Source organism: Oryx dammah, unplaced genomic scaffold (genome assembly GCF_014754425.2).
Source record: "Oryx dammah isolate SB20612 unplaced genomic scaffold, SCBI_Odam_1.1 HiC_scaffold_2, whole genome shotgun sequence".
NCBI classification, from domain to species: Eukaryota; Metazoa; Chordata; class Mammalia; order Artiodactyla; family Bovidae; genus Oryx; species Oryx dammah.
Window position 1 is genome coordinate 25,105,868 of NW_024070186.1, and position 12,129 is coordinate 25,117,996.

The window sequence follows — 12,129 nt, forward strand, 5'->3', positions numbered from 1 at the left end:
TTACCCTGTACATACATCACTTGCTGGTGTATGTGAAGGGTAACTTCCTGGCAGCTGAGTTGCTGGGTTGAAGGGACACACATTTGAATTTTGACTGCTGTTTCCAAATTATCCTCTAGAGTGGTGTTATCCTTCATGTAGACATATGTTCCAGTTGTATTATACATATGTTTTATGTCTGCTTTTTCACAAATGTCATATCAAAAACATTTTTCCTGAAGACTTTCTGATGACCATTTTATACTATTTTTTAAAACCATGTAGGTCAAGCTTGTTAAAAAAATTCAAACAACAGAGAAGTATGTAGAATAAGAAGTGTGCGTATGTGTGTGTGAGCTCAGTTGCTCAGTCGTGTCTGACTCTTTTGTGAGCCCATGGACTATAGCCGGCCAGGCTCCTCTGTCCATGGAATTTTCCAGGCAAGAATCCTGGAGTGGGTTGCCATTTCCTCCTCCAGGGGATCCTCCTGATCCAAGTTTTCCATTCTCCCCACACCACTGAGGAGGTTTCCTTTGGCAAGTGTGGTGGTTAATTTTGCAGTCACCGTGTGAGGCCAGAACTCACAAGCACAGTTGGGACTGCACTATGCTTACTGCTCTCCACCGCCCTCGCCGCCACTGGGTACTGCTATTGTGAACACCTGTTCACGTCAGTGCGTATGGATCTACCTCATTTTTAAAGATGCATAACAAGCCAATGTGTGGATGTGTCAAAATACGTGTAACAGAACCCCGTAAACTAGGTATATTCTGGGCTTTCCAGTGTTTTCTGACTACCACCCATGCTGCAGTGAACAAGCTTGTGTATATTATGTATCCTAATTCTCATTTTAATAGCTGACCTCCTGACCTGCCATGCTGTTATCTGATGATGTAGCAAATCATCCTCTACTTGGGGATATTTAGGCCATTTCCATCTGCTTTTTTAAAAAAAGATTATTTAGTTTTGTCTGTGCTGGGTCTTCCTTGCTGCATGTGGGATTTCTCTAGTTGCGCCAAGCAGGGGCTATGCTCTCCATGCAGTGCTCAGGCTTCATGTTGCAGTGGCTTCTCTTGTGGCAGAGCACAGGGGCTTCAGTAGTTGCAGCTCGTGGGCTCTAGAGCACAGGCTCAGTATTTGTGGCACATGGGCTTCATGGTTCAGTGTCATACAGGATCTTCCCGGACCAGGGATCAAACCCATGTCCCCTGCAGTGGAAGGTGGATTCCTAACCACGGGACTACTTCCGGAAGTACCCATTTCCATCTGCTTTTGAAGATGACGTTCATTTTCACTGATTCATTCATTCATTCGGTGAATAATTACTGGGCACTATCACTGGGATATAGTCCCTGCCCTCGCTGAGCTTACCTTCTAGTTGAGTAGACAGACAAGTAAGCAAATGCGATGGCTTCCCGTGGTGGTTTGTGCTATGAGGGAACACACCAGAGCATACTGGGGTGGAGGGAGGGGCAGGTGTGCTGCCGTGGGCTCCGCGGACAGCTGGTTATGAAGCTGTGGCTCTAATCTAGACGTTGCTGTGAATTGCTTTATGTGTATGTTTTGTCCTCTTTGGAATTATTCTTTGGAATCTACTCACAGGAGCGGTGAAAGAGTCTGAACGTTTGTGTATCTCCTGATGCATGCTCTGTGCTCAGTCACTGTCGTGTCGGGGAGCATCACCACGGGGAGATGGGGATTTGATCCCTGGGTTGGGAAGATCCCCGGGAGGAGGGCATGGCAACCCACTCCAGTATTCTTGCCTGGAGAATCCCATGGACAGAGGAGCCTGTCAGACTATAGTCCATAAAGTTGCAAAGAGTTGGAGATGACTGAAGCAACTGAGCACACACGGACTGTACTGAGAGGTGTTTAGGTTTTTTCCTGATATTTTGCTATTAAAGCCAATGCTCTCATTAGTTACCCTGTACATAGATCACTTGCTGGTGTATGTGAAGCAGCAGCGCCACCACCAGGATCAGCACGAAGCCCACGAAGGCGAACAGGGCCAGCGCCAGAGGCAGGGCCTCTCCTGAAAACAGAAAGACAGGAACCGGCTTAGGAGACAGCCCCAAAGACCAACTCGCTCTTGGTCTTTTTGCAACCCCGTGGACTGTACCCCACCAGGCTCCTCTTTTCATGGGGTTTTCTAGGCAAGAATACTGGAGTGGGCTGCCATTTCCTTCTCCAGGGGTTCTTCCTGACCCATGGATTGAACCCATGTCCCCTGCATTGGCAGGCAGAATCTTTACCATGGAGCCTCCTGGGAAGCCCCATCTCTTGATGTGTACTGCCAAAATCATTTCCAAAAGCACTGAGGAGACCCTCCCAGCTTCTCTGCAGCTGTATCAGCTGTGCCACCCTTCACACTGTGGGTGAGCAGCCCAGCTCAGAGGGGCTACACGAATAGGATGGAGAGATGGGACAATAACCCATCCCCCACTTCCACATCTCCAGAGGCTCAGACTTGGCACTTTCTGATACAACACTTGGTAGCATCTGGAGCACGGCCCTCCCTGTGTGACCTGGGGTAAGTCACTTAACCATCGCCAGGACCTGATACATCAGAGTTATTATGTGACTGTGTTCTGAATTCAGTATTTTCTTCCATAATACGGATCAATGCCAAGAGAAAATTGTGAAACACACTTTGTTTTCAGTTACCGCCCAGCTCCCTTCTGGGCTGTGCTCTTGGGCACCGCCTCCTCATCCTGCCTGGGGGCCTGGCTCTCTGCCTTCCTTCTGGCAGTGGTGCCAAGGTGTGTGCAAACACAGCTAGTGCTTAATGCATGAGGCTCCTCCCTTTCTGGAAACCAATCTGGATTCTAGAAAAACGATTGAATGGTGGTCACTCTTGTCCCTGGGGCGTATGTTAGATCTCAGGATGCCGGAGTCTGCTCTCTTGATCCGTCTGCAGAGCCAGTCCCAGGAAGGCCAGGGAGGCCCAGGACTGGCGAGCTAGTTGGTCTTTGGGGCTGTCTCCTAAGCCGGTTCCTGTCTTTCTGTTTTCAGGAGAGGCCCTGCCTCTGGCGCTGGCCCTGTTAGCCTTCGTGGGCTTCGTGCTGATCCTGGTGGTGGCGCTGCTCTCCGTCTGGAAGATGGGCCGGCTGCTCCAGCACTCCTGCTGCCCCGTGGTGATGCTGCCCGACACCTTGGTAACTGCTCTTCTTCCTTTCAGTGTGACACGCCTTCCAGATGTCGTCTGGGCCTGAGCGGGGCATGGACCTCCGCTTCATGGGTGTACAAGCACTTGCACCAAGAAGGGAGAAGGACCTCCCTTCTAATCAGAGGGGCTGGGAGACCACCCTTCTGGGTAGGGGTTGGCCTCCCCCAGGTTCCCGTCAGGCCTCTGCTGCTTGCCCCTAGGGCCTGGCACAGCCAAGGCAGCAGGTGTGTAGCCCAGGCCAGGAGCTCGGCATTCCAGGAATCATGCGCAGTCTTACCTTGAGGACCGGCATACCGGGCCTTCTTGGCCCCCTCCCATCATTATAACAGCAGCTATATCCAGAAACAAGTTCCAACACAACAGAGTCAATTCATACACCAAGAGTATCCTGGGTTCTTGGGGGGAGGTGCACATGTGTGAGTGTGGGGCATGTGGACAGTGCCCTTGCCTTTGGCTGGGGCAGGGGAACTATCTGCACATGCCCAGTGACTACCCAAGGTGAGGGGTCCCCACAGCTCACAAGCCAGGAGGACCCTGGGCCGTCCGTCTGAGTCTCCCTGTGGGGGCAGGCCCCGTGTGATTTGCAGGGGTGGGGGAAATGCAAGAGCAGGCCTCCAGAGCTCCCTCCATGCTGCATCTGTACAGAACGTCAGGAGCAGAAGGAAAGCGCTCAAAAGACAGGAGCTCCTAGGAATCCTAATGCATTCTGTTCTTGTTGTTGTTCAGTCTCTAAGTCGTTTCCAACTCTTTGCCACCCCATGGACTGCAGCATGCCAGGCTCCTCTGTCCTCCACCTTCTCCTGGAGTTTGTTCAAATTCATGTCCTTTGAGTCAGTAATGCTATCTAATCGTTTCATCCTCTGCCGCCCCCTTCGCCTTCTGCCTTCAATCTTTCCCAGCATCAGGGTCTTTTCCAGTGAGTCAGTTCTTCACATCAGTGGCCAAAGTATTGGAGTTTCAGCTTCTACATCAGTCCTTCCAATGAATATTCAGGGTTGATTTCCTTTAGGATTGACTGATTTGATCTCCTTTCAGTCCAGGGGACTCTCAAGCTTCTGGGAAAATCCAAGCAACTGAGATGAGACCAGAGACAAGAGATTCTGTGAAAGAATGTCCACTTTGGTCCATGGAAGATAAATGCCATGATCCTTGACTCCCTTTTGCTCCTCTGTTCCCCTTACCATCCTTCCTACATCGTTCCAGTGTCTTCCTACATGCATTCCTTTCCATAAGGCTTTTAATTTCTATTCTGTTTATCCCCAAATTTTTATGTGGACAATTTCTCTGAGTATATGCATTTCCCACAGTGCTGTGTGAGAAATCGATCGCTAGTGTCCATCAAACCCCAAACAAGTTCTGGAGCTGCACATCTCCACTGCCGTCTCTCCTCATCCTCAGCCTCAACTTTAGTACAGGCTAGCTGCTGCACTTCCGGAGAAGGCAATGGCAACCCACTCCAGTACTCTTGCCTGGAAAATCCCATGGACGGAGGAGCCTCATAGGCTGCAGTCCATGGGGTCTCTAGGAGTCAGACACGACTGAGCGACTTCACTTTCACTTTTCACTTTCATGCATTGGAGAAGGAAATGGCAACCCACTCCAGTATTCTTGCCTGGAGAATCCCAGGGATGGGGGAGTTGGTGGGCTGCTGTCTATGGGGTTGCACAGAGTCAGACATGACTGAAGCGAGTGAGCAGCAGCAGCAGCAGCAGCTGCACTTCAGCATTGGCCTTAGTCATAGATAATCCTCCAAACTATTAAAAAGCAGCTTCCAGCCAACCTTGCAAAATCCGTGCATCTTCCCAATTAAACCATGGAAAATTACCAAGTGGAAATCCTTGAGAAGCTTCAACAAGTCCTATTGAGCTTGTAAGTGTTTTATCTGTTTGGATTAAACATTTCATGTCTACATCTGTAATTTTACAGTTGGTGATGGTTGCACTTTGAAATATACCATTAAGAATGTCTTTCCATTCAAGTTTATATCACCAAGGAACAGTCTAAAGCAAAAATATATATGCAAGGAGAATTATATTAAGACTGCTAGGTGTGTGTTCCCTATTTTAAAATATAATGTGTTTTCCTTGTCTTTTATCCATAATTGCTTCATGGAGATGGAGGCTTTGGTGCTAAAGGTCTTAGTTTCCTTCTGTGACTCACTTTATTCTTTCTCTTCTTGCTGTCACATTCCACTGTAAATGTGGGTAGCAAACACCAAGACGGCCCCAAGTTCAGCTCGGTTCACTTCAGTCGCTCAGTCATGTCCGACTCTTTGCGACCCCATGAATCGCAGCACACCAGGCCTCCCTGTCCATCACCAACTCCCGGAGTTCACTCAAACTCATGTCCATCAAGTCGGTGATACCATCCAACCATCTTATCCTCTGTCGTTCCCTTCTCCTCCTGCTCCCAATCCCTCCCAGCATCAGGGTCTTTCCAATGAGTCAACTCTTCGCATGAGGTGACCAAAGTACTGGAGTTTCAGCCTCAGCATCAGTCCTTCCAATGAACACCCAGGACTCATCTCCTTTAGAATGGATTGGTTGGATCTCCTTGCCATCCAAGGGACTCTCAAGAGTCTTCTCCAACACCACAGTTCAAAAACATCAATTCTTCGGCGCTCAGCTTTCTTTATGGTCCAACTCTCACATCCATACATGACCACTGGAAAAACCATAGCCTTGACTAGACAGACCTTTGTTGGCAAAGTAATGTCTCTGCTTTTGAATATGCTATCTAGGTTGGTCATAACTTTTCTTCCAAGGAGTAAGCATCTTTTAATTTCATGGCTTCAGTCACCATCTGCAGTGATTTTGGAACCCCCCCAAATAAAGTCTGACACTGTTTCCACTGTTTCCCCATCTATTTGCCATGAAGTGATGGGACCAGATGCCATGATCTTCTTTCTCTGAATGTTGAGCTTTAAGCCAAGTTTTTCACTCTCCTCTTTCACTTTCATCAAGAGGCTTTTTAGTTAGTCATCTCCAAACTGAGATATGCTTCAGTGGACTATCCCAAGTCTGACTTTGTGTGCTTCATAGAAAGTGGAGTCTATGAACAGAAACAGACTCAGAGACTTAAAGAATGACCTTATGGTTGCCAGGGAGACGTGATACTTAGGGAGTTTGGGATGGACAGGTACACACTGCTATATTAAAATGGTTAACTGACAAGGACCCACTGTGTAGCACATGGAACTCCACTGAATGTTACGTGGCAGCCTGAATAAGAGGGGAGTTTGGGGGAGAATGGATAAATGTATATGTATGGCTGAGTGCCTTTGCTGCCCACCAGAAGCTATCACAACATTGTTAATTGGCTATGTGCTGTGCTAAGTCACTTCAGTCATGTCCAACTCTTTGTGACCCTATAGCCCACCAGGCTCCTGTGTCCATGGGATTCTCCAGGCATGAATAATAATCGACTATACCCCAACACAAAATAAAAAGTTAAAAACAAAAAAAGAGAGTGAAGTTTGTGAACTCAGATGCCTCAGGGGCCCAGAGAGGTACAGAAGAAAACAAGGGCCCAGGAAAAAAAAAAAAAGTGTACAGTGCAGTAAATGTGACTTAATAGGGAGAGATGGATATGGGGACCAAGGCGCACATGTCCCAACTAAAGAAAGCATCTGCTTCTCAGCTCAAGCAGGCTACCAAGAGGAGATGTGAGCTGGTGCCCCCTGGGCTCCACGTTTGAAATGAGAAAGCAGAAATCCAGACTTTATAATAAATCTCCTGATTTTTGAGCATTAAGAACTAATTCAAGTATATATGTATATATTAGCTAAACCTTGCTTGAAAGTTTGTTCTAACCTATGGGATGACAGTTTTGTACATTCTGAAATTCTGAGATTATGCTGTTTCACTTTAACATTCTAGAACTACACTGTCCAAAACAGTAGCTGCTAGCGTATATGATTATTAAGCACTTGAAATGTGACTGGTCCAAATTGAGATATTCTGTAAATATAAAATACACAATAGATTTGGAAGGCAGTACAAGGAGAGTGCAAAATGGTTTATTAATATTTTATATTGATTATATATTGAAATAACATGAAAAAATAAAGTATGTTATTAAAATTAATTTTACCTATTTCTTTTTAGTTTATAAGATGTGCTACTAGAGGATTTTTAATTGCACATGTAGCTGCCAGTATATTCCGCTGGATAGCGCTGCTGTGGAGTTTAAGAAACCATCAGGTATAAGCACTGCAGATGTAGGTAGCCAGCGTCCTGAGAATAAGTGGACCATCAGTGTGAATGGATGGCAGGCTCCACACTGACATCCTGTTTGGTGAGCCCTGCTTGTGCACTGTCCTTGCCCATTATTTGCCAAGCCCTGAAGCCACTTCTTTACAAACAACATCCAGAGCAACTGACTTGATGAAGCTGTTGTCTCCTGGGCACTGGTATGGAGGAAATCATTGGTGCCCACCTGTCTGTGCCCATGTGCTACTCTTCAGAGTAATGATGAGCAGAGCTTCAGGAGAAGGTGTTTAAGAGTTGAGCGAGTCTGTTGGAAGTGACTGAGTTAGCAACAGTGGAGAGAGTTACCCTGAAAGGAAGAGACCTGAATTTTTACCATCAGTTATGATAATGTAGGAAATGGCACCCCACTCCAGTACTCTTGCCTGGAAAATCCCATGGACAAAGGAGCCTTGTAGGCTGCAGTCCATGGGGTCACGAAGAGTGGGACACGACTTCACTTTCACTTTCACTTTTCACTTTCCTGCATTGGAGAAGGAAATGGCAACCCACTGCAGTGTTCTTGCCTGGAGAATCCCAGGGACGGGGGAGCCTGGTGGGCTGCCATCTATGGGGTCGCACAGAGTCGGACACGACTGAAGTGACTTAGCAGCAGCAGCAGCATGATGATGTATTGGGCTCACTGGGAGAAGATGGCAAGAAAGTGAAATACGAGTAGGGAGGGACTTCTGTTTATGGAGCACCATCCCTGGAGCAGACACCGTGCTGGTGCTGTTTGTAGAGCGCCTTGGACCAGGTCACTATTCTCAGAGCTCTCTGGTGGAAGAAGGCTAGATTTTTGGAACCAGCACTACATGCTGGGCTTTTGTGGGGCAGGGTCCCTGAGGAGGCAGGGCGCCAAGAGATCCACTAGTCAGTGACCTGGGAGATGATCTCAGTAAAATGGCAAGCCCATGCTCTAGGGGTTAGAATTGTCTATTTTTCTTAAAGTTTATTTATTTGACTGCATTGGGTCTTGGTTGCAGTACGTGGGATCTTTGTCGTGGCTCAGAGACTCACTAACTGTGGCTCATTCCAGAGTGTGTGGATTCAGTAGTCGTGAGGCATGGGCTTAGTGGCTCTGAGGCATATGAAATCTTACTTCCCTGATCAGGGACTGAACCTGTGTCCCCTGCATTGGAAGGCAGATTCTTAACTGCTGGACCACTAGGGAAGTCTCTTCAGGCTTTTTTTGCTGCTAGAAAGTTAATGAGTCAAATAGTTGGGATTTTTGGTGATATTCTCTTCAACTCTGACTATGACTATTAACCTAATGAATATGAATGAAAATTGTCTTTCAGAAAATAACAAATTCACCCCAGAAGTTAATCAGCTGCAGAAAAGAAGAGGTAGAAACCTGTGTGACTTCAGGGCTCTCTTCTGAGGAGCTCCTCAAGGCCTGGATCTAGCAGATGAAGCCGAGAAATCTGGGCTGCAGGATGCAGAAACCATGAGGGGAAAGGCTGCACTTCTTTTAAGGACAAAAGACAAGAGAAGAGCCTGCCATGTCCACGTCTAGAAGCAGCTGCAGAGGCAGGGTGGTATGGCTGATGGAGTGCCAAGAGGGGGTCAGGGGATGTGACTTCCAACACTGGATCTCTGCCGTCTACTAGCAGGATGACCTTGGGGGAAAATGACTTAGTCTCTCTGCCCCTCAGTTTTCTCATCTGTACAATGGTTAACTACTTGACCATTAAACTGTATGTGTATATATATCTATATTATCTCTCTGCCACTTGCAGAGCTGTCAGGAAATTGGCAACACTGTACATTGTGATTAGTTCTGCTTTTCTGAAGAGCAGCAGGTCCATGTGTAACAGGGATGACTAGAGACTACACAAGCAATGGCCACTTTCCTGGAGGACACTTTGAAGATGAAAGTAAGAGTGAGTACAATGAGGCTGATTTCACTTCAAGCCAAATGCCTGTGCATGCATGTGCACTAAGTCACTTCAGTCGTGTCTGACTCTTTGTGACTCTACGGACTGTAGCCCGCCTATGCAGAGGTGACTGAATGGCTCAGCCTGCAATAAGATCTGTGGCCTAGAGGGAGACTACAGCCCCACTGAAAATGGGCTGCGCGTGGGTGCTGCTGACCTGTGAAAGGCTGTGCAGGGTGCCTAGGGTGTGTATGCTGAGGACAGCAGCGGAAATGAGTGTGTATGATGAGATGAGACTGCAGAAGGCTGTCGATCGTAAATGTAATGTTTTCTGTGCTCCTTTTTCCTGTGGAGTTGTTACAGTACAGCATGAAAAATAAAAAGAGGTCACCTTGGGGAATCATTTTGGTTTCTTCCAAAACAGTGGTCTTTAGGGTTCAAGTTACATCATCAACCTTGGGTCCAGGCTGCATGAAGGCCACCTTTGGTTAGGATGCTGGGGGTAAGCCTAGGTCGGGGATGGAGCAGGGGTAGACTTGGGGACAGTGTCTGGGTGCACTGGGGCTCTGACTGAGGCAAGGTGCTCTTGGCTATTCCTGGGGCCTCACACTACAGAAAATCCCTTGGGGAACTTTTAAGATAGCCACTGAGGGTATCCTTGATTCTCCCAGCATGTTCATCCTGGACCCACGACTGAAGCCTCTTCCTGACCTTCTCGCCCACCAGGTGAGGAAGAGTCAGGGTCAGAGAAGGGATGGAGGGGGGGAGTCTCTTGAAGGCTGAAGCAACTGTTGGGCAAAGCCTGGGTCTCCCATCATAGACCCCACCCTTCCCAGCTCCGGAGCCTCTGAGCTGGTTTGTTTCCACCCCCACTTCCTGGGCCCCTTCTAGCCAGCCTTGAGGTGGAGACAGTCTAACTGCTTCAGCCAGGTGTTTCCCCTATAAGGCAGAGGCCCCCCAGCCCTCATTCCACCTGGGCAGGGGTTTCTAGGGGCCAAAGAGGGGCTCTCTCTAAGATGAGATCACTGGAGAGCTTCTCTTTTGTACCATTTTGTATGCTCCTGCATTGTTTGATTCTTTTATGAAGAGTATATGTTCATTTTACCTTTGGCCAAACTGGAATCCCACTCCAGTTTGGAGTGGCAAATGGCAACACACTCCAGTACTCTTGCTTGGAAAATCCCATGGATGGATGGAGGAGCCAGCTAGGCTACAGTCCATGGGGTCGCAATGAGTTGGACACCACTGAGCGACTTCACTTTCAATTTCTTTCTTTCTAAGCTGGAATCATATTTTTAGTTTGCAGGAATAAAGACTCTACTACTCCACTAGTCATGACCCCCTCCTTCTCCCCTGCCCTCCACCTTTGGGCCACAGTTGCCCTGTCACCTGTCCAGAGCCAGAACTCAGGAATGACCCCCGACTTCCCTCTGCTTGCATCCCTCTCACAGCTAGTTCCCTTGCCCATCCACCTTGCAGGTTTATACAGGTATCCAGACATTTCCCTCAATTATCCCATTGTCCTCCCATGTCCCCAGAATCATTTATGGAAGCCTGACCACGCACCAAACATTTAGCTGGTCCTTGAGAGTAGAGAGGCGCCCTCCCCCATAGCTGGCCATTCCATCTGCCCTGGAATACTGGTATTTTGACTCCCCGGCCTCTCCTCTGATTGATTTACCCCTATCACCCAGATTCTTCAATGAGTGAAAGGGGTGTGATTAGTAACTACAACAGGAATACTGACCATCTCTCACAGTCCTTGATGGTGCCCAACGAGCAGACACTCCTGACCCCACAGTCAAGCACATTTTTCTTAGTCCTGCCTTCAGATGCTACCAGGGTCCAAGGAACAAAATCCTGGTTCTATGAGGCTTACCTTTGGATGGTGGGGCCGAGGGGAGGAATAATAATAAAATAATAACAGTATTTGTCATTATTAGGTGAATTATCTAGATTACTGGGAGTGTGTCAGTCCTATGGGAAGATGACAAGATGGAGCAGAAAATGGAGGGGTGGGGTGAGGGCAGATTGCAGCTTCGTCTGAGTGAAAATAAATGGAAACAGGAGAACCACAATGCTAGTTCAGTCCTTGCCCGGTGTGGGGGACTAAGCGTGTGTGTGCTAACTCACGTCAGTCGTGTCCTGAAGTGCAGGGCCCTATGGACTGTAGCATTCAACACAACCCTATGGACTGTAGCCCTCCAGGCCCTCTGTCCATGGGATTTTCCAGGCAAGAATACTGGAGTGGGTTGCCATTTCCTCCTCCAGGGGATCTTTCTGACCCAGGAATTAGAACCCACAGTTCCCACATTGTGGGTGGAATCTTTACTGCTGAGCCACTGGGGAAGCTCAGATTAAGTGTGACTCTAGAGCAAATGGTTTGGCAACAAGTCCTTAGGAGTGTGCAGCCTGAAACAGAAACGTCACTCGGTGTTTCCACTGTTTGTACTGACAGTGTATTTTTTTTTTAAACTATTCTCTTAAGTTGTCACAGCAAGTAAATAATTATGTGTATTTGTATAGGAAACTAGATATCAGGATTAGTGAAAGGGAAGGTCAATGGTACACTCAATTATTTGTGTAGGAGCAGTGTACTACTGGCGGAGAAAGCGATGGCACCCCACTCCAGTACTCCTGCCTGGAAAATCCCATGCACGGAGGAGCCTGGTGGCTGCAGTCCATGGGGTCGCTAAGAGTTGGACACGACTGAGCGACTAAACTTTCACTTTTCACTTTCATGCATCAAAGAAGGAAATGGCAAGCCACTCCAGTGTTCTTGCCTGGAGAATCCCAGGGACGGGGGAGCCTGGAGGGCTGCCATCTATGGGGTCGCACAGAGTCGGACACGACTGAA

The 12,129-nt window shown here is 47.9% G+C and overlaps 1 protein-coding gene across 1 annotated transcript in view; it reads left to right on the forward strand.

Annotated features, from left to right (window-relative positions):
- IL20RB (interleukin 20 receptor subunit beta) overlaps positions 1 to 9,672 on the forward strand; it is a 36,443-nt gene extending 26,771 nt beyond the window's left edge. Inside the window, exons 6-7 of the mRNA XM_040233236.1 lie at positions 2,992 to 3,134; positions 8,694 to 9,672. Coding sequence (XP_040089170.1) covers positions 2,992 to 3,134; positions 8,694 to 8,801 — 251 coding nt within the window. The 3' untranslated portion in view covers positions 8,802 to 9,672. The remainder of the gene's footprint in view (positions 1 to 2,991; positions 3,135 to 8,693) is intronic.
- The last annotated feature ends 2,457 nt before the right edge of the window (positions 9,673 to 12,129 follow it).